At 38.3% G+C, this 20,234-nt stretch overlaps 2 protein-coding genes across 2 annotated transcripts; both read left to right on the forward strand.

Moving 5' to 3' along the window:
* The first annotated feature begins 6,497 nt into the window (after positions 1 to 6,497).
* Positions 6,498 to 10,441, forward strand: LOC133715681 (zinc finger protein CONSTANS-LIKE 1). The gene is made up of 4 exons (XM_062142287.1): positions 6,498 to 6,780; positions 8,288 to 8,785; positions 9,284 to 9,430; positions 10,024 to 10,441. The coding sequence occupies exons 1-4, from the start codon at positions 6,676 to 6,678 to the stop codon at positions 10,117 to 10,119; spliced, it is 846 nt and encodes a 281-aa protein (XP_061998271.1). The 5' UTR covers positions 6,498 to 6,675; the 3' UTR covers positions 10,120 to 10,441.
* A 2,970-nt stretch (positions 10,442 to 13,411) lies between these two features.
* LOC133714246 (histone-lysine N-methyltransferase ATX5) lies at positions 13,412 to 20,125 on the forward strand. The gene is made up of 23 exons (XM_062140326.1): positions 13,412 to 14,414; positions 14,522 to 14,577; positions 14,665 to 14,878; positions 15,185 to 15,307; positions 15,438 to 15,497; positions 15,595 to 15,663; positions 15,774 to 15,865; positions 16,019 to 16,117; positions 16,308 to 16,443; positions 16,551 to 16,656; positions 16,752 to 16,851; positions 16,974 to 17,098; positions 17,217 to 17,362; positions 17,686 to 17,790; positions 17,982 to 18,046; positions 18,184 to 18,397; positions 18,684 to 18,770; positions 18,874 to 18,930; positions 19,047 to 19,136; positions 19,251 to 19,337; positions 19,446 to 19,520; positions 19,598 to 19,698; positions 19,784 to 20,125. Exons 1-23 carry the CDS (start codon positions 13,470 to 13,472, stop codon positions 19,872 to 19,874), a joined length of 3,243 nt encoding a protein of 1,080 aa, XP_061996310.1. The 5' UTR covers positions 13,412 to 13,469; the 3' UTR covers positions 19,875 to 20,125.
* The last annotated feature ends 109 nt before the right edge of the window (positions 20,126 to 20,234 follow it).

Raw genomic sequence — 20,234 nt, forward strand, 5'->3', positions numbered from 1 at the left:
TATTTTAGGAAGGAATAAAACAAAACAAAGTCATCATAAAAAGTGATTGCCTAATAAGATGCTAATATTGTAAATGACCAAGTTCACTTCACCTCCTCTTCATCATCAGTAGTATATTCCTCTTAGGTCAACCCAGTACTGCAAAATTCTGTGTTCATTATCAAACCCTAGCTTTCTCAGAAACCGTAATCCTGGAAGCACTTACCTAATTTTCACATACTAATCACCCAAAGAAAAGAAAGCATAAAAGGGAGACGCATTACCGACCCAATATGCAAGTTCTAGCTGAAGTGCAGCTTTACTATGCTGGCAAAGCTATGAGACATTATTTCATTCTTTGTCTGCTCAGGTCCACCACCAAAATTTCGGCTGCCAAGTGTGGCGGTCTGAACGTACCAAGTGGAAGCAAATGATTGGTCCAGTTTAGATTCTTGGAGAGCTAGCTTCCCTTTTACATTTTCTTTTTTCTTTCTTTCCAAATGCGGAATTTTAAGGTTTTCATGAACTCTCTGCTGTGTACATTCCCTGCTTCTCATTTCTCGAAAAAGAAGGGTTAGGGCATATACTTCACTTTTCTTTGCGTGTCCTGAATTGGTTGAAACTCCAACCTCTTTTTTAGCTGCTCACCTTTTCTACATTCTTTACAGCCAAACTCCATTTTTGGTCACATGGAATTTTCTTTTCGAACTCCACGAAAGCTATTTGACTTGCTCATAATTAAACCATGCGGTATGAAAACGAAACCTCTTAGTGGAGCTAGCTAGCTAGTGAAGGTTCTGTTTATGATTAGGTTTTCGCTTTCACACTTTCTTTTAACACAAGACTTCAAAATACTTATTTTAGGGAGTGAAATTCACACTCTTCATTTTATAGTTCACATTCTATGTTTTATATTTTAGTATCTCAACATCACATTTTACAACCTACGCTGCAAAAAGTCAAAATTTAAGAGACTAAAAAAATGAAACGTGCAGTGTGGATTGTAAAATAGAGAGTGTAAATTTCAATCTCCATCATTTTATGATATCAATAATATTCATCTGGTTAGTAATTGACTAAGAAAATTATGCTCAACTATCATTAGATTTACCATTTAAGGGTGAAAAAAATTATTTTTATGTTGAGTTTTTTGTTTTCCACTGTTGGATTTACATCTAAGAATTTGAACATAATTTCCTTGATCATTAGTTAGTGACCAGGTTAGGGATGGCAATGGGGAGGGTAGGGGCTGGGGATCAAAATACCATCCCTGTCCCCGAAGTCAATCTCTAGCCCCGTCCCCGCCCTGATCCCCATTATTATATATTGGGGATTTCCTGTATCTGTATCTATTGGGGATTAAGTCCCCATATCTGCCCGAATCCCCATTAACATATATTTCTAGTTCACTGTAACAATACTTATTATACAATAATTGAGTTTGAAAAGTATAAAATTAAATTTTTAATATCATAAAATATTAAAATATTTAAGTTGCAGATATAGTAATACAATTATAATTAATAGTTATCAACATAGCATTGAACCCATACCTATATGATAGATGTTGTCATATCCATAAAGGCATACTAGAAGTAAAATAGCGGCGCTCTCTCCTAGGGTTTAGCCGAGCACATAGAGGAGTCCGTCCAGATCTCGACGGTTCTTCTAGCCCAGGCTCGGTGATCTGTGATCATGGCCGGTGAAAGTTGTTGTTGCTTTTGTAACGATTCTATTTTGGTCTTGGTGTTCTGGGGTGAGCAAATCCCGGTGGAATTCTTGGTGGTCGGCGACGGGAAATTCTTCTGAATTTCGACTGGTGCAGGTGATCGGCGTTGCAGGCTGCAACGTTGGTGAAGAGTGAACCCGATCTACTGCGTTTGAGTTCCGGCAGGCTGCGCAGGGGGCTGCAAGGGAGACGCCGCCTGGATCATCGGGTTTTTGGCGGTTACTTTCTGCCGGATCTGATGTTGTTGTGGAACGGCCGGGCACCAGAGGGGGGAACGGCGACAGAAGTAGCCTGGCCAGGGCGGGCTAGGGCTACTGTTCTCTTTGTTTGGGTTTAGGCTTGGGTTTTTGGGCCTGGGCTCAACCTTGGAATGAGGGGTACTTGGAATTTTGGACCTAGGTTTGAGTTCAAGTTTGGGCTGGTTGAGTCTGTTGCAGTAGACAAGAAGAGCAAGACCAACTTGTTGCCGAGGTTGTTGGCTCCTGAAGAGGCTGAGGACAGTGTTGGCTCCAACCCTACGGGGAAGGAGCTAGCATTTTCTTAAGTCTCTCTGCTATTAGACATCTGGTTACAAGCCTTCTAAAGTTTGAGTAATCTCTATGAGTTATTCTAAGATGTTTCTAGTTGTTATTTGTAACACAATTGAGTGCTGGCAGATTAGACTAGTTGAATGATTCTTCCTTATAATAGCGAGGTTGTTCTTGCTTGTTTTAGGCTTGCTTTCCAATGAGCGTCCTTTTAGACTTTAATGTAGGCCTGGGCATATGTCGGGCCGGGTCGGTTTCAGGCCCAAACCGACCCCGACCCGAAGTTGTCGGTTGTGGATTTTTTAAGACCGAAACCGGATCTAGAATGTAATGGGCCGAACCTTCGGTTGGGCCGAAAATTCGAGTCGGCCCGGTTCGGTTTCGGGTTGGGCCGTTTAAGAGTTTTTGGCCCATTTTTGTGGCCCAATTCATTAATATTTCTGTTTCCCTGCTTTGTAAGACTTCTTTTGGGGCCATTCTGAACACCTAGACTTTCAACAAAAATCAAACATTCAAAAATCAACAGTTCAAAACGCAGCAGCAAAACAAACTATCAAAGTGCAGCAACCTAATTAAAGACTAAAAGTGCAGCAACCTAATAAACTCCATCAAATGCAGCAACCTAATAAAACTCCATCCATAGTTCAATACCAGTACTACTTACTACTTAGTTACAGACCAATAAAAATCCATCAGCCATACTAATAAAAGTCCACCATCAGTTTCAGACTTTCAGTCCTAATAAAAATACATCACCCAACAACAAATAAAAGTCTTTGATTTAAGGAACTAAAAATGCAGCAACTTAAAGTCTTCAACAAGCAGCTTCTTTCACCCATCACATAGTCTCTTCGGGTAGATCACCAACATTTGTTACACCAGAATCTGCATCATATTCACAATATCAAATTTCAAGTTTTCAACAAATTCACATAAACAAAGTCACAAAATAAAGAAGCTTAAATAGAGAAGCTTAAACAGATCGCTTTAGTAACATAGTAACATAAACAAAGCAGTTCCAAATCAGAGTCCTTACATGGCATCACATAAACAAATCGCTTTACTCGTAAACAAACTAACATAAACACTTAAACAAATCGTTTTACTCAAAAACCCATCACATAAACGGTGCAGCAATTGAAATTGGAAAACAGAAAACCCTAAATTGAAACCCTAAATTTGAAATTAGTCAATCGTTTGGGCTATCACATACATCTTCATACTCTTTTAGTCTTTCACATGAAAACGAAAAGAAAAAAAATAAACGAAGCAGCAACTCACTCAGATCTGGATTGAAAGCGTGGAGGCGAGAGAGATTGAGTGAGTCCGCGAACCAGAAGGCAAGATAGCCGAGAGCGCAGAGAGGAAGAGAGGCTTAAGTGAGACGAAGAGAGGCAGAAAGGATGAGACGAAGAAAGGAAGAGAGGTGAGAGCCGAGATCGCCAGAGCGGCGTAGTGAAAGGGAGAGCGAAAAGAAATGTCGCATGGAGAAAGGGAGTAGGGTTTTCAATTAAGTTGGGTGATCCAGTGTGAAAGGGAGTAGAGTTAGAACCGTGTTCTTCGAGTAATATTAAGACAGGTATTACAAAAAAAATAAAAAAATTGTATTATATATTTTCGGTTCGGCTCGGTTTAAACCGGTCGGTTCAAGAAATAAAACCGAGGCTGACCCGGTTCTTATCCGGTTCGGTCCGGTTCTTTGCATTTTCGGTGTTACAGTCTTCGGTTCGGTTACCGAACTGAAAAAACCGGTCCGGTTCGGTCGGTTTTTAACTGCAAATCGGTTTTTTGCCCAACCCTACTTTAATGAGTTTAGTATTGGCTTAGATAGGTTTATCTGGTTTTACCGGATTTCTTGTGTAAGTGCATGTTAGACTCTGGCTTGTTTTATGGCTTTGATGACTAATAATATCAAATCCTATTAAAAAAAAAAATTTATCAACATATTCTAAAAGTAAAATTACTTAGATATTAAATAATATGAATAAAGATTATATAACTTTGTTCACAAAATAATATTTACTATCGGGTGGGGATGGGTGTGGGGATGAGAATATCATTCCCGCCCCATCCCCAAATTGAGAAATCGAATATAAGGGATCCCCTACCCATTACTAGGGATCTCTCCCTCATTAGGGTCGAATACCCGATAGGTACCCTATCCGATGAGGATTTTTGTGCTTACCCTTTTCATCTTGATTTTGTGCTTATGCGGTTTTACCTAACATTATGTCACAATTCTTAGCTATTTGTTTGCATTTGATTTAAATATTATCCTGTATTAAATCGTGAATTAACATGAAGGAGAGTTTTCTTCCTTTCTTAATATGCCCTTCGTATAGACATAAATACATAACCTGCCTACTTCATCCGGTTGGTAAAGGATCTTATACCTGCACGTTATTTGTCTCTTCTTCTGCAGTTTTTTTTCTTCTATTTGTTTTAATAAAGTACTTGTATATGAATACAAGAGGCATACCACTTTGATAAAGATGTATGTAAAGAGATAACTCAGATGGGATTAGCACAAACTCATCATCTAACAGTGTACTAATTGCTTACTTTTCCCCACAACATTAAAGTAAGAGTATATATATGGTTTACTTTCAGCAGGTCATTCTTTTTCCCATTTTTTTTTTTGATGATACGTTCTTTTTCTCATTTGTGCACTTTCATTTTATGTAAGACTTATTCTATATGCTTTGAGTTTCAGAAAGAGACTAAAGTTGGGTTGACACTTTACCGTATTTTTTCCCAGTAATTCCAAATTGCAATGTGAACGGATAGGGGTCACCATATCGAAAGAGAATTTGAATATTTTTGATCAAATTGCTGGACAGAATCTATATATCTTTCAACCTTTTAGTTTTACAGCTAATAATTTATATATTTTCCAACTATCCAAATATAAATTCCAGTGAAGAAAAGGAAAAAAAAAAAGAACAAAAACATTGGATTTGGATGACTGCTGGCTTCAATATTATCAGATGTCATATTTTCTACTTTTATATATGTAACACTCTTTAATTTCAATTTGACACTGAAAATGTCCTGCTAGCTAAGCTTGAAACTTACTTTCTTTTAAAGAAGAACAAAAGAGTTACTAAGGTCAAATTAAAGACTATTCATATGGTTTGCTTATGACCTATACTTTTTCTTATGCCACTCTAGTTCCCTATCTGGTCTGCATAAAATATGGAGTTCTTTGTCTCCTTTCATAATCTTTCAACGCCATCACTTATCATCTCCTTGATTTACAACTAGAGCCATATGTATATGGTTGTCCTATAACAAATAATATTTCATTATGAGGTTATCTCCTCACACATCTAGCTCAAATGTCAAAGATAAAACTAGTCGGATATGGGACACTTCTCATCATATATATGTACTAAATATCATTGAGAAACCCTTTCAACTAAAATACTCATTGAATCATATTTGATAATGTTATTATAAATATTTAGTATCATTGAGAAACCCTTTCAACTATAATACTCATTGAATCATATTTGATAATGTTATTATAAGACATTAGGTCTAGGCGCGATTCATTAGTTTGATGGAATGCTCTCGAACAACCATTTCAGTTTCACAAAAATAGTAAAGCACACAATCGAGTTGAAACATGGTAAGAAATGAAAAGACCCTCTTTAAATTTGACACTTAAATATACGCGAACAAAAGTCTGAAATTGTACTATGGGTCAACATGTGATTGCCGAGCAGGGTGAAAATATCTCCGACTTCATATATATCCCTTTGCACTCACTCTTTTGGTTTTGTAGCTAATACCTGGGAATAAACACATATATCCCTTTCTGTAATATTTTTGTTCTAAGCTAAATGACCACCAGAGAACCTAAAAAGTCACAGAGGCTCCAAGCCTACACAAGACGACGGGGAACTATCTTGCAGTAAAATCCAAATGCCTTGAATTGGAAACTGGAAAGTATAGATCGATGGCCACAGTGGCCAGTGACACAGTCCAGCCCACAAACATGTCCACATATTTTGCCCGATGCAACTCATCTCACTTGTACAAATTGCAATACAATAATGATTATACCTCACAAGTATGAACCAATAAAAATGACAAAATAATATATTAAAAGGGAGCATGATAAGAGACCTGGGGACAGTCCATTATAAAAATGATTGTGTCTTTTTCCTTACTTTGTCTTTATTATATGGTATCATCATCACTCCCAATATTTACTGAAAACTACCCCCACTCATTATTACACATATAAATTCTCTCTCCTAGTTGCTCAAAATCACAATACCCAAAACAACCCATTGCAACTTGGCTACTCAGTTTCAGTGTGTTTCTGTTACTCTGGCTTTTGCTTTGTTTTAGGTTTTGGGAGGAGATATTTATCAAGGTTCTCTGTTTCAAAGTCTGTGACTTTTCAAGAGAGAAGATTTTGGATTTTAGAGAATGTATGCAGAGACTGGTCTCTTGTTCCCTTATTTCCAGAATACCCCTCAAGACTTTCAGCAGTTGGAGGAGTTCTGCAGAAACCAGAAATTCAATGCTTCAATGGTACCCTTCTCTCTCTCTCTCTCTCTCAACACATGCATGTATGTGTGTATTTGTTAATTTTCACCAATTTGTGATTTTTGTCTTCAATTTCCTTGTGGATTTAGCTTGATCTGCATTGATTTGATTGTTTCTGAGATGGGTTTGAGCTGTTTCACTAGAAAGTTGTGAACTTGGCCTTAGTGTATACTCTGTCTAAGAACACTGAAACCCCTTGTTTCTTTCTTGAGAAAATGGGTTTCTTCATGTATTCAGTTTTACAAAAACACAATCTTTGTGCTATTGGTTTGGTTGCTGGAAATTAGAGTGAAAATGTAAAATTTTGGGAAGTAGTTGTCTTCTTCTTGAGAATGGAAAGAATAGGGAAAAGAAACGCAGAAAGAATCTATAATTGATGGTGAATTTGAGATATTTGACAATTGAAGAACACTGAAATCTCATTTTTGTTACCAAATCTTTGTACTTTTGGCGAGAATTTATCTTATCTATGTTTCTCTCCAGCTTTAATCCATGGAGGAAGGGATTCTCTCCATTTTTTTTAAATCCAAAACACTGTAAAAGTGTTTTAATTTTACAAATTAAAGTATCTGGGTTTCAGCGAATTGAAAAAGGAAAAAGAAAAGAAATTTCGATCTTTTTCTTGGCTTTATTTGCGCAGGTCATGCATGGAAACAGCTGGAGCTAGCTTTATGAGCTGGATCTGGAAAATGATAAAAGAGGAAGTTGTTTAGTTGGAAACGATTTCATACTTGCGTGTTCTATAATTTCTCTTTTTTTTTTTTTTTTTTTCTCTCTGGTGTATTATCTAGTCTTGTAGTTTTTTTGATGACATCTAGTCTTGTAGTTGAAAATATAGCTTTTTCACCATATTCACACTAATGCTGAAGTGGGAAAGATGTAATTTGTTTTATGCTTTTGAGTGAGAAAAAGGGAGAGGAAAGGTAAAAAGTGTTCATCTTCTCATCCTCATTGATTTTACTTTTGGAGTTAAAAACTGCACTTTTGGAGTGGAATTCATATAAGATCTTTAGCATTAGTAATTTCATTTGGGCCCAGTGGTGAGTGCCTTAAAGTTAAGAACTTTGTCACTTCCACTTTAGGTCGTCTGAAATTTATGTACTGCTACTTGCAATTAATGTTTGACTCGATGGCCGACCAAGATGTTAATCCTCAACTCAATATGAAATGAGTAAGGATCATATATGTGATCTTCAAATTACAAAGTCATATGCTTTTTGTTTGTTCTTGTTCCAGCCTTTTGCCAAATGCTAATACTTCAAACAGAAGTTGTTATTGTTCACATCTACTATTATTTGTCTAATGCTAATACTTCAAACAGAAGTTGTTATTGTTCACATCTACTATTATTTGTCTAATGGGAACTAAAGTTAAACTTTCTGAGCACTAATTGACTCTACATCTCCTGGGAATGAGACTAGTATCATCTCCTGAAGTTTCAGGCGAATCTTGGTGTGGTCTTCTAATTTTGATTATCCTTTGTCTAATGCAGAATAACCTTGTTGAGGCCTCCATGATATCAGAATACGACCTGGGAGGAGATTGGGATCTATTTAAAGCTCCAGAGCCTATCATCGAAGAACCAGTTCTCGGCCTTGATCCCATGACAGCAGCCTCAATGATGTCTTGTGGGGAAGATGTCATCTCGTCTCAAGGACTTAAGGCTTCAGACATTGAATCACTTCAAAGTGAACAGCTATTGGATGATGTCTTCTATGACAAGGATATCCTAGAAAAGGATCCAACAGAAACACCACTTTCAGAGGTCCTTGATATCAAAATTCCTGATTTGGGGACAGATGGAAATCAAATTCAAGAAGACAAACCACTTCGTGACATACAATTCCAGAAAAGTGTCAGCTCAGGATGTCTAAGCTCAACGGAGTGGATGCAAGGAGCTGCAACGAAGCCTAATTTTATGGAATTACCTGGAATGGATTTTGCTGCTGCTTATGGGATTCGGAGGGCATTTAGTGAAGGAGATATTAAGGTCAGATAGTTAGTTTAGTTGCTATTTTAGTTTCATATTTTAGAGATTAAAAATTATAACTTCATACAAAATCAAGACAGCACTTATCTATAACACAGAGATTGGGTATAGAAGAGGTTATGGATAAACAAATAAAAGGCATAATATGATTAAAGGAGACCCTAATATCTTAATGGACATTGTGAATCTCTTATCAACAATATAGCTAAGTTCTTGTTTAATAGCATTTAGACTGCCTATTCAGTCTATTAAAAACCCCTTCCTCACAGTGGAACACATCTGTAGTCTGTAGATTAATGCATGTGCAACTGATGTCTAGAGATCAGGGAATCCAGAGATAGGATCTCTGTGCACTTGCAATGCATCGATAATATCATCTATTTGCAATCAAGCTCTGTGCAATGATTGACTTTGTACCAAAGTCTGAGAAATGTTTAGACATGTCTGGCCATTTTCACAGGATGGGGCTGGGTCATTGATACTGAGTTTTTATGACAGACTCTTGGTAGCGGTAACATAAGCCTCGTCCATCCTCCTCCTGAGCGGTCGATTATCATCACCAACTGCACCACTGAGGAACGCAGGGAAAAGCTTTCAAGATATAGGAACAAGAAGACAAAGAGGAACTTCGGCAGGAAAATCAAGGTAAAATCCTGACCAGTAGTGCTTCTCTCATGTTGAATAAATACGTTATATAGAAACTAATCAAGGCAAGATATAGAGTCAAAATTCAGGACTGCATAGCCGTATACAAACGAAAACAACATTTGTCGTATTAATGCTTTATTCGGATCCTATGCACTCTGAAACTATTATTATATTAGATGGCCGGCATAGTGAACCAGCACTGTCTGTTTTTGTTTTGTAACATACTTACATGTCTTTTCATTAGATGTTCATTGGGTTCTATGTGAGGATTAAGTTGATTACTCTTTTCCTGGAGCTGTTGATCTATGTACATAGATGCTTTCCCAATAATAGCTTAAATTCAAAAAGCTGCAATATGCATGCTGATGTAACCATGACAAACTTTGGCTGCCATCCCAACGTTACATGTAAACCATTTCAAAAGCTGAGAATCATGTCAGTCAGAATACGCATGACTTTTGATGCTCTGATTGGTGAAAAAGCATTCTTAAGTTTCATATCTGCTAGCTTTCCTTGAACTACTACTGTATTCAACCCTTAAGCTGGTACCTTATTTGAAGGTTAGAAACTGATGAAATGCTTTCTTTCAGTATGCGTGCAGGAAGGCTCTTGCTGACAACCAGCCGAGGATCCGCGGAAGGTTTGCAAAGACTGAAGAATCTATTTGTGCCAAGAGTAACTGTTGACTTATAATTTACAAGAATGTAGGAATGAAGTAGCTGCTAGGTTCCAAAGATGTAATATGGAAGAGGTCAGTAGTGGTATTAAGCCTGGCATGTAGTAGACTTGGACTCAGTTTAGGTATCGCTCAATAAATCAGCCCCCTCTCCCCCCACCAAAATCCTGCTTGGTATTTCATCTCTTTCTTGCTGTAATAACCTTCTTCTCTCTACGCTAGACCTGCATGGCCAGTTTCGGATGTAAATAGAGTATGTTAAATAAACCAGGGAAGCAAAATCTAGTTGTACCTGTTCATATTATATGGTATGAAGGAAAATTTTGTGGTTCCACTGTACTGTGTATCCATAATTGCTTTCTTGAAATAGGGATATATTTAAGGTTTATGACATCTTGTTTTCACCAAGAATGAAAGATAAAAACTAAAGGGGAAAGGTTATTACTTTACCATCCCTGAGCTATCCGGCTCTGTTACAGTTAACATCTGGTAAGACTTGGTATAGTAAAAGCCCTGCAGTAGTTCAACTATGAACACAACATTCTCGCACACAGAAATTAACATATAAGCTTTGGCATGGTTATCTAGTCTACGCAACTACTTGGATGATCAAATCAGTTGGATTGACGCCTCTTGCTGCCTTTGGGACAACCAGGTATGTGGTCCAGGTGCATATAACCCGGTTACCCAGCAGGCCCGGTATCGGTATTCCTGCAAATGGGCCGTTTTTGTTGTTTTGGGCCTGCCGGAAGTTTTGGTAATATGTTGCTCTCTTTTTCACTTGGTCATTACTAATCACTAATATCAGAATGCGTGTCACTCGCTCCAAACTTAAGGGCTCCAAGAGGAATATGCAAATATTCTTTTGTAGATTTCCATATATGCAACGAAGTACATCTTCTGTTTCTGTTTGCCGTCTGCCAGTGCCAGATTGCAAGCCTGCCTTTTGCTCAGAAACCTCAAACAATGCACCAAATCCCAAAGGAAATGGAAAGCTAGCTCCTGACCTCCTCTCATTTTGTGCGATCAGAAACTTAAACACTAGCCCAGAGATTTTGGGTCCCACATCATCATGCCCTAAAACCCATCTTCTGAGTTTGCACAGTTTTCTTTGATCTAATTTCCGCACCCTCTTCTTCTCCGTATTTCTTCCGTCACAAAACTCATTTGTTCTGGAAAAGGCAACTCCTTCCAGACCCGAGTGTAGGTAAGCTCATGAGAGACAATAAGTGGGGCAAAACACAGGCGGGAGGACCCAACATAAGCTAAACTGCTAAACCAACCATGTAGTACAACCAACATTACCCAAAAGGGAAACTTATCAGAATTCCAACATTTTTGGAAGAAGCTCATCACCACAATCTTTCTCTTTGGGTTAATAACACCATACCCGCCACCCGGTCAGCCACCTATATATATGTGTATACATACTTGTATATACTCCCATGCATAGCTCAAGCTCAACCAGATTGGCAGATTGCAACTCTATATACTTCTTCTACATCTGCAGGTTGACCTTTCAACTCTTCTTCAAAGTTTCAAGACACTTTCCCCATATTATAATACACAACTCTTTCACATGATCCAACTTGCTATTCCAAATTAAGGCATGCCATGATCATCATTTACCCATTTCTTTTGTCTAAATAAAAAATTGCACTAAAATCCCAACACTGCTTCGTTGATGATATGCACAGCTCATATGCACTTTCTTCTCTACACGACCAAACCAAAATCCAAAGAAACCGGACTCCGTTCATTTTTCCAAAACCACTTACCCACCAACACTTCAAACTCAAATCACTGGTGTCAAGGACCATAGACGCAGAGGTCGAGGCCGTGCTCTTCTTCAATTTCAGATTCGGAGAAATTCAACTCACAAAACCAACCCTTTTGACAACCATGAAAATCGAAGAGAAGGGCAGCCATATGAGATCGTCATGCTCACAAACACAGAGCATCACCTCAATCTTCCACAAATTGTTCTAGTCAACTAGATTCAGATTCTAGAGTTGGTCCAACAACCCAAACCAAATTAAAAGGCTTTATACTATGTACTTTACATGATTAAGATCTTAGATACCATAACGGTAACAGTAGTCCCCTGTTAGCAGGACAGCCAAACATCAAAGATACCCAAAATAACCCTTTACTCCATGAATTTGGTGGGAAATTTTCGTGCTTTTCCCTCCTGTGAAGATTTTCAGATTTGGTACTTCAAACCCAAAAAGAAAACATAACGAGAAATGAAATAGAAAAAGAAAAAAGAGAATAAGGTCAAGTATTTTCGAAACTCTGCCGCCCTTATAACTCCGATGACCACCACCCCATTTACAGAAAATTTGTCCACAACAATTCTTAGAATCAAACCCATTAAAGTTTTCATCTTTCAAACCCATAACTTCTCCAAACTCAAAAAATTGTGGAATAATTTGAGTCTCACGTATCAATTACCTTCAGCCAAGAACTTGCAGCTTTCAAAAACGACCAATTCCCATTACAAATCGACCAAACTTTGGTACTAAAATCATTACTATGTGCACAAATTTATCAAATCCCATAACCCAAATGACCAAATCGATTCAAAACCAAAAACATAGAAATTGGACACTCGCATTGTAGCTTAAAGCTTCCAACTTTCGTGGAACAAACTCTGCTACAAAAACCATGGCAACCATTACCAAACCCAAAATGGTAGTGTAACTATACGAATTTATAAATAAAACCCAAACCCAAAGATTGGCCATGACCACCATTGCTCTGAAGAATTGTGCTCTAAACACGTAAGGCGCACGTTAGCGAATTCACACATCTCACCATACACACACACATACACACACTTTTGCAAGATAACGCCGACCCTTCTCTCTCTCTCTCCTCTCATTCTCGTTCTCATTTTCTCTCTCTAAAATAAAAAAGAAAAACAGAGAGACAATATCGAAGAAGACTCGAAATCTTCAGTCTTATCTGTCTCTGGTTTTTTAACGCAAATTACATTGCGATTTTGCATTGGACACTTTTATATTCTATTCCCCTTTCTCTCTTCTCTGTTGTGCTTTGTAGCAGTTGGGAGAGAAGCTTCCCGAAATAGATAGATCCCTATTTCCCTATCCTGTCTGTGTTCGAATTTTCGATCCCTCAATCACTCTCGGTTTCGCTTGAGTTGGTGCGAAGTTGGAGTCTTTTGCGGGAGAGAAATTCCGGGGAGGTCGTCGTTTCGTCAATTGCTCTGTTTTTGGGGACCCAAATTGGGGATTAGGGTTTATTGGTGAGATTGTGGGAATTTGGGGGGTTTTTGGTTAGTGGGTATTATGCGGGAGTGAGATTGCTGAGGTGGGTGTGAATTTGTTTCTGAGGAGGATGATAATCAAGAAGAATTTGAAATCGCAAATGCCGAGTCTGAAACGGTGCAAATTCGGTGATTCGGAGGAGGACGAGAGCTCGGGGAGGAAGAAGAGGAGGACTAATGGGTACTACCCGCTCAATTTGCTCGGCGAGGTGGCGGCGGGGATTATTCCGGTGAGCTTCAGGGGCTTGCTTGGGTCGGTTGCTGCGGCGGAGAAGGGAGGAGGGTTTTCGTGGTGCACTGAAGTGTCGTGCTCGCCGCCTCCGGAGGAGGAGGCGGAGTCGAAATCAAAGGTATGCAAATCCGCAAAAGGAAAGGCTGAGGTTTCGCGGCCGCCGCTGGTGAGGACGTCGAGGGGACGTGTTCAGGTACTGCCTTCTCGGTTTAATGACTCGGTTATTGAGAATTGGAAGAAAGAGAGTAAGACTATTTTGCGTGGTGATAGTAATGTTGAAGATGAGAAGCCTAGCTTGAAACCCCAGAAAAATGGAAAGAAGCTAGGGAATAATGTGTATGGCTCGAAGAAGTATTCGGGTTTGTGTGAGGAAGAAGAGGAGGAGGAGGAAGAAGAGGAGGAAGATGAAGATGGGTATGTGCCGTTTAAGAGTTATAACATGAGGAAGTATAACTCCAGCTCACGTAGCACACTCACTTCAGTGCATGAGCATTTGGTTGAAGATGACAAGTGTGCGGTTGTGGAGATTATTGAAGAAGAAGAAGAAGAAGATGATTTAGAGGGTGCAGTGAGGATTTCAAATCAGAGGACAGATGGGTTGTATGGACCGGAGGACTTTTATTCCGGTGATATAGTGTGGGCAAAGCCAGGGAAAAAGGAGCCCTTTTGGCCTGCCATTGTTATTGATCCAATGACACAAGCGCCGGAGCTGGTTTTGAGGGCTTGCATACCTGATGCAGCTTGTGTCATGTTTTTCGGTTACTCTGGGAATGAGAACCAAAGGGTATGGATTATTTCTCTATATGGACTTTTATCTATTTATGGACTGTGTTATTTAATGTTTATGAGAGTGTGGTTATTTAATACGATCATTTGTGTGATCTTGAGCAGGATTATGCCTGGGTTAAAAGGGGATCACTTTTTCCATTTATGGATTATATAGACAGGTTTGTGCTTGTTGCGGTTTTAATAAGCATTTTGAATTGCAATTCAATACACCCATTGTGGTTAAGTAATATTTTTGCATGATATAGGTTTCAAGAGCAGACTGAACTGGGCAACTGCAAGCCCTGTGATTTCCAGATGGCAACTGAGGAGGCATTTTTGGTGGATCAAGGGTTTACCGAGAAGTTGATAGCAGATATAAACATGGCAGCTGGGAACCCAGTGTATGATGAATCCGTACTTAGAGGAGTTCAAGAGGCTACTGGTTCAAATCATGATCTCGACTATCAGTTTGTGGACCAGGCAAGTTCTCCTAAGAGCACTTTTTTGTTTGTCTTAGTGTTGTGTAATTGCTAGGACATAGTATGAGCAGAGTTGCACAAACATTCTCGAAAAGATGAATTTGAATGAAATGCAGAACTGGGTTTAATGGACCTTTGCGTATTCTTTGCTTTGTTATTAAGAATGTAGAGGAACTGGTCCTTTTGCCAAGGAATCCAAAAGTTACATGTACAAACAACATTGGTTTTCTCTGTTATATAATCATGAAAGATATATCTACTTTAGAAGGTTCACTGGTCATCGAATTTTTTATTTATCTCCCAGCAGGACATCTATCGGAAGAAGAAAGATGCAAGAGTCTGTGAAGGCTGTGGCTCGGATCTTAGAATGCCAAAGAAAATGAAGGTTTCAACTTCTGGAGGGCAATTCCTTTGTAAATCATGTGCTAAGGTAGGGTTTGAACAACCTGCCCCCATTTTGGGTGTTCTTATGTTAGATTTAAATTTCTTTAGTCTCCTGCATTCTGGATTGTGTATTGTTCATATTTCATGATTATTATTAATATTTTTGTTCATTGCAGTTAACAAAACATGTTTGTGGCATATGCAAGAAGTGGAATCAGCCTGACAGTGGAAGTTGGGTGAGAAACCTATAAGTTATGCTAGAGTTGTAAAAATTATACTGTTTATTGAGAACTGCTGTTCCTTATTAATTCTTGTTTACTTTACTTTGAGCAGGTCCGGTGTGATGGTTGCAGAGTATGGGTGCATGCAGAATGTGATAGAATTAACACCAATTATTATAAGGTCCATACACCATACCTAATATCATAGTTTTTTTTTTTTTTTTACTCAGTTTGCATAATGAATGAGAAGAGATTCTAGAGTTCGCTGACTTCATTATTTCTTTTTTGCAGAATTTGGGGGGCACTGATTATTTCTGCCCTCCTTGCAAAGTAAAGTTTAACTTTGAATTGTCAGATTCTGAAAAGGAGCAACCAAAAGTCAAGTAAGTCTATGAAATGCGTTAATGTACTTCATTCATACAAATGTTCTGTTACTTATTTTATGAATATGAATGTCGCAATATATAAAACTTTCTTTTGTATAGTATGAGTAGTTAGTTTATTATCTCTAGTTCCTGACGATTATTGAATTTCAGGTGTAGATCTACTAAAAATGAGGCACAACTGGTGCTGCCTAACAAGGTTACTGTTCTCTGTAACGGTGTGGAAGGCATATATTTTCCAAGTCTTCACTCGTAAGCAAAAGATTGCCTCCTTTTTTGGTTTTTAATTCTCTCTTGGAAAGTTATGTTATTAGTCTTGGGTTTTCATAGTGTTTATTCTTTTCTTGTCTTTGTTCACCTTAACGAGGCAGATCATTTGATGGTCACTGTGATATAAGATCTGGAAGTAATTTATTTATATCCATTTTCTCTTCTGTGTCAGTGTTGTGTGCAAGTGTGGGTACTGTGGGACAGAAAAGCAAGCGCTTAGTGAATGGGAGCGACACACAGGTTCCAAGTCCAGAAATTGGAGGACTAGTGTCAGAGTTAAAGGCTCCTTATTGGCACTGGAACAATGGGTTTGTACTATACTTTCAGATTCATTTTCTTTTTCCGGTCTAGTAGTATGCCGATGGCCTCTCACAGACATCAAATGTTCTTAATGCAATCTTGTTTGACTTTGCAGATGCTGCAGTTAGCAGAGTTTCATGAAAATGCTCTTGTGTCTGTTAAACCACCTAAACGACCTTCTATTAAAGAACGGAAGCAAAAATTGCTCACTTTTTTGCAAGGTATTTTGTTTTGTACTTTTGGCCATATGAATTTACTTGTCAATAACCAGGTGGAGAGATGTAAACTAATTGCATTCCCTTGGTTTCTATGACAGAAAAGTATGAACCCGTTTATGCGAAGTGGACAACAGAGCGATGTGCTGTATGTAGATGGGTTGAAGACTGGGACTACAACAAAATCATCATATGCAACAGGTATCGACAACAGGGTCATTTTCATTATATCATGATGGGTGACAAGCAACTAGTGGATGCCCTTCATAGTTTATAAAGCTATGAAAATGAGGCGAATATTTAATGTTTTATATTTCAATCAGATGTCAAATAGCTGTTCATCAAGAATGCTATGGAGCAAGACATGTCCGGGATTTCACTTCATGGGTTTGCAAAGCATGTGAAACTCCTGAAGTCAAGAGAGAATGTTGCCTCTGTCCTGTTAAAGGCAAGTTTCTTCCTAGAGTGGATTTGTTGAGTTCTGTGTCTGCCATATTTATGAAGTTTTAGTTTGCTATCATGATCTCTTATTCTTATCTGGTCTTCTTCATGCTGTTGGCCCACAGGAGGTGCTTTAAAGCCAACTGATATTGAGACATTGTGGGTTCATATTACATGCGCTTGGTTCAGACCTGAAGTGTCGTTTGCAAGTGATGAGAAGATGGAGCCTGCTCTTGGTATCTTGAGTATTCCATCAAATTCTTTTGTCAAGGTATGATTAGTTCTTGTATACATCTTTTATGATACATATCACTATTTACATTAAAGTTGACATTTGAGCACCGTGAATATGGTACTGTAACCAAATGACACTAATCCTTTACATGCATTGTTAACATCTTCAGTAAAGGATAACAAATTTTGCACCACACCAAATGGAGAGTAACCTAGGCAATATACATTGAATGCGTTTTGGGTTAATAGGTCTATACATGATCCAGAATGCAGCAATTTTGCCTGATTCTACTTTGTCATTTTCATTGTTATCTTATTTGAATGCTAATCAATGGCTTTCTTTTGCCACATGTGCTTCAGATTTGTGTAATCTGTAAGCAAATTCATGGTTCATGCACACAATGTAGCAGGTGCTCCACTTATTACCATGCAATGTGTGCATCCAGGGCAGGGTACCGCATGGAGGTTAGATTCTTATTGTTTTTTGTCTGTTTTCGTTATTGCTCTGTACTTTTGACACACAAGGGAGAATATTTCTTACTAAGTTCATATTTTGTCAGTTTGTTATGGTTTCTAAAGTTGTTGCATCTTTACGTTTAGTTGGCTAGATTATCCTCGTGAATGATATTGCTAATAAATGCATTCTTTATATGCAGTTGCACTCTTTAGAGAAAAATGGGAAACAGATTACAAAAATGGTTTCCTATTGCGCTTATCACAGGTATGGACTGTCATCCCTTCACCTTCTTTCCTCTCAGATTGTTTTTATGTATTAATGCCTCTGAATTGTTGTCATTCTTGGACATATTTTTATCCCTAATTTTTTGCCCTTCACAAGCTATAGTTTGTTTGTTGCAGGGCTCCAAATCCAGATACGGTCTTAATTATACAGACTCCTCTAGGAGTGTTTTCAGCCAAAAGCCTTCTCCAAAGTAAGAAGAGGCCTGGTTCAAGGCTAATTTCATCTAATAGAATAAAGTTGGAAGAGGTTCCAACTGTTGAAACGACTGAACCTGAGCCAGTATCTTCTGCAAGGTGCCGAATATTTAAAAGATTGAAAGATAGTAGGAAGGTATTATACTTTGATCTTGGCCTTCCCAAATTATGATACTGTTACTATGCTTGAGGGAATATTTATATTGAGCTGTTGGGTAAAACAAAAATTTCAGCCAGCTTGGCTTGAATAATTTTAAGGTGTTAGTGGGAGTGTTGAATTTTATAAACTTATCATGGACATAATTTTGATCAGGATGACAAATGGATGACATAATGTGGTGGATCAGTGAGCAGATTATTTAAGTGTGAATTAGATATGTAATTAGCTATCTTTTCTCACTATCATTTTTTCTGATGGCTAGAGAACAGAAGAAGAAGCTGTTGCCCACCAAGTGATGGGACATTCCCATCATCCCTTGGAAGCAATTCGAAGTTTGAACAAATTCAGAGTAATCTATCTTCCTTTTCAGTATTGAATGGTATAAAGTATTTGTTTTCATTCCTTTCTTGGACGATGTCTGACTCTAGATGACATGTTTTCTTCTTCAACAGGTAGTAGAGGAACCTCTAACTTTTTCATCTTTTAGAGAACGGCTTTACCATTTACAGGCTAGTATTTCCTTCTTATCCATTCAATATTCTTGGCTTTCCTTTTCCTTTTTTTTTTTTTTTTTTCTCTCTCTCTTTCTTTTTGTGACTATTTTTGGATGTATGTATGACTGCAGAGAACCGAAAAAGATCGTGTTTGCTTTGGCAGATCCGGGATACATGGATGGGGTCTCTTTGCACGTAGAAACATTCAAGAAGGAGAAATGGTATGTAGCAACTTTAGTTAAGTATATCAACTTCCATTATGTCTGCAAATTGACGTTCACCATGTTAAATTCATTTGAAAACACAATGGACTAAGAAGCATGTCTCTCTTTCAGGTCCTTGAATACCGTGGTGAACAGGTGAGGCGTAGTATTGCAGATTTGAGGGAGGCACGATATAGATCTGAAGGCAAAGACTGTTACGTGAGTTGATTCTTTGCAAGTGGTTCAAATTATTTTCTTTACGATTGGTTCTAGTTATATCTGTTCTTTAATATTGTTTTAAAGGCTTATGTTTGCCCTTGTCTTCAGCTTTTTAAGATTAGCGAAGAAGTGGTAGTAGATGCCACCGATAAAGGAAATATAGCACGGCTGATCAATCATTCGGTAAGACTTTCTGATGAAGGAAGCCTTTTTGCCTGTAGTTGCCAGTTATGATCTCACACTCACTGTTCTGTGTATAGTGCATGCCCAATTGTTATGCGAGGATCATGAGTGTTGGTGATGAGGAAAGCCGGATTGTACTTATTGCAAAGACTAATGTATCTGCGGGTGACGAGCTAACGTAATACATCTCTCCTCTCTCTCTCTCTCTCTCTCTCTCCTCCGAGTGCTGGTTGTAATGTATTTGTTGTTTCTGGCTGTGGCAGGTATGATTACTTGTTTGATCCAAATGAGCCTGATGAATTCAAAGTTCCTTGTCTATGTAAAGCTCCCAACTGCCGGAAATTCATGAATTAGAGGAAGGACGATGATGATATAGATGCACTTTTCTTGCACTTGCACAGCCATTGTTTCTCCGCGAAGAACAAACACTAACCCATTCCCCTACCCTGCGGGATCTCACAGTTCATATACCGAATTTGTATTTTTTCCAAGAAAAAGAAAAAAAAGGAAGAAAAGTAGTACTGTTTTGCTTTCTGTTTATATATTTTTGTGCGGACAAACTTCTAAGCTTAATAAAAGCTATAGTTTTGCCGGCTTTTTGGTTTTGTGCAGTCGTGTATATTTGTCTGTCTATGATTACCATATTCGTTTTCATTAGTGATGGAATTGTACCATTGGTTTTGCTAATTTAAGAGAGACAGTTATCCCACAAGA

This window comes from Rosa rugosa, chromosome 6, assembly GCF_958449725.1.
Source record: "Rosa rugosa chromosome 6, drRosRugo1.1, whole genome shotgun sequence".
NCBI classification, from domain to species: domain Eukaryota; kingdom Viridiplantae; phylum Streptophyta; class Magnoliopsida; order Rosales; family Rosaceae; genus Rosa; species Rosa rugosa.

Bases quoted from the DNA above. Each gene is read 5' to 3' on its own strand.
- LOC133715681 (XM_062142287.1), top strand. From the start codon at position 6,676: ATGTATGCAGAGACTGGTCTCTTGTTCCCTTATTTCCAGAATACCCCT. The intron at 8,786-9,283 runs GTCAGATAGTTA...TTTTTATGACAG, and splicing joins TTAGTGAAGGAGATATTAAG to ACTCTTGGTAGCGGTAACAT. The intron at 9,431-10,023 runs GTAAAATCCTGA...GCTTTCTTTCAG, and splicing joins ACTTCGGCAGGAAAATCAAG to TATGCGTGCAGGAAGGCTCT.
- LOC133714246 (XM_062140326.1), top strand. From the start codon at position 13,470: ATGATAATCAAGAAGAATTTGAAATCGCAAATGCCGAGTCTGAAACGG. The intron at 15,498-15,594 runs GTGAGAAACCTA...TACTTTGAGCAG, and splicing joins AGCCTGACAGTGGAAGTTGG to GTCCGGTGTGATGGTTGCAG. The intron at 19,338-19,445 runs GTGAGTTGATTC...CCTTGTCTTCAG, and splicing joins CTGAAGGCAAAGACTGTTAC to CTTTTTAAGATTAGCGAAGA.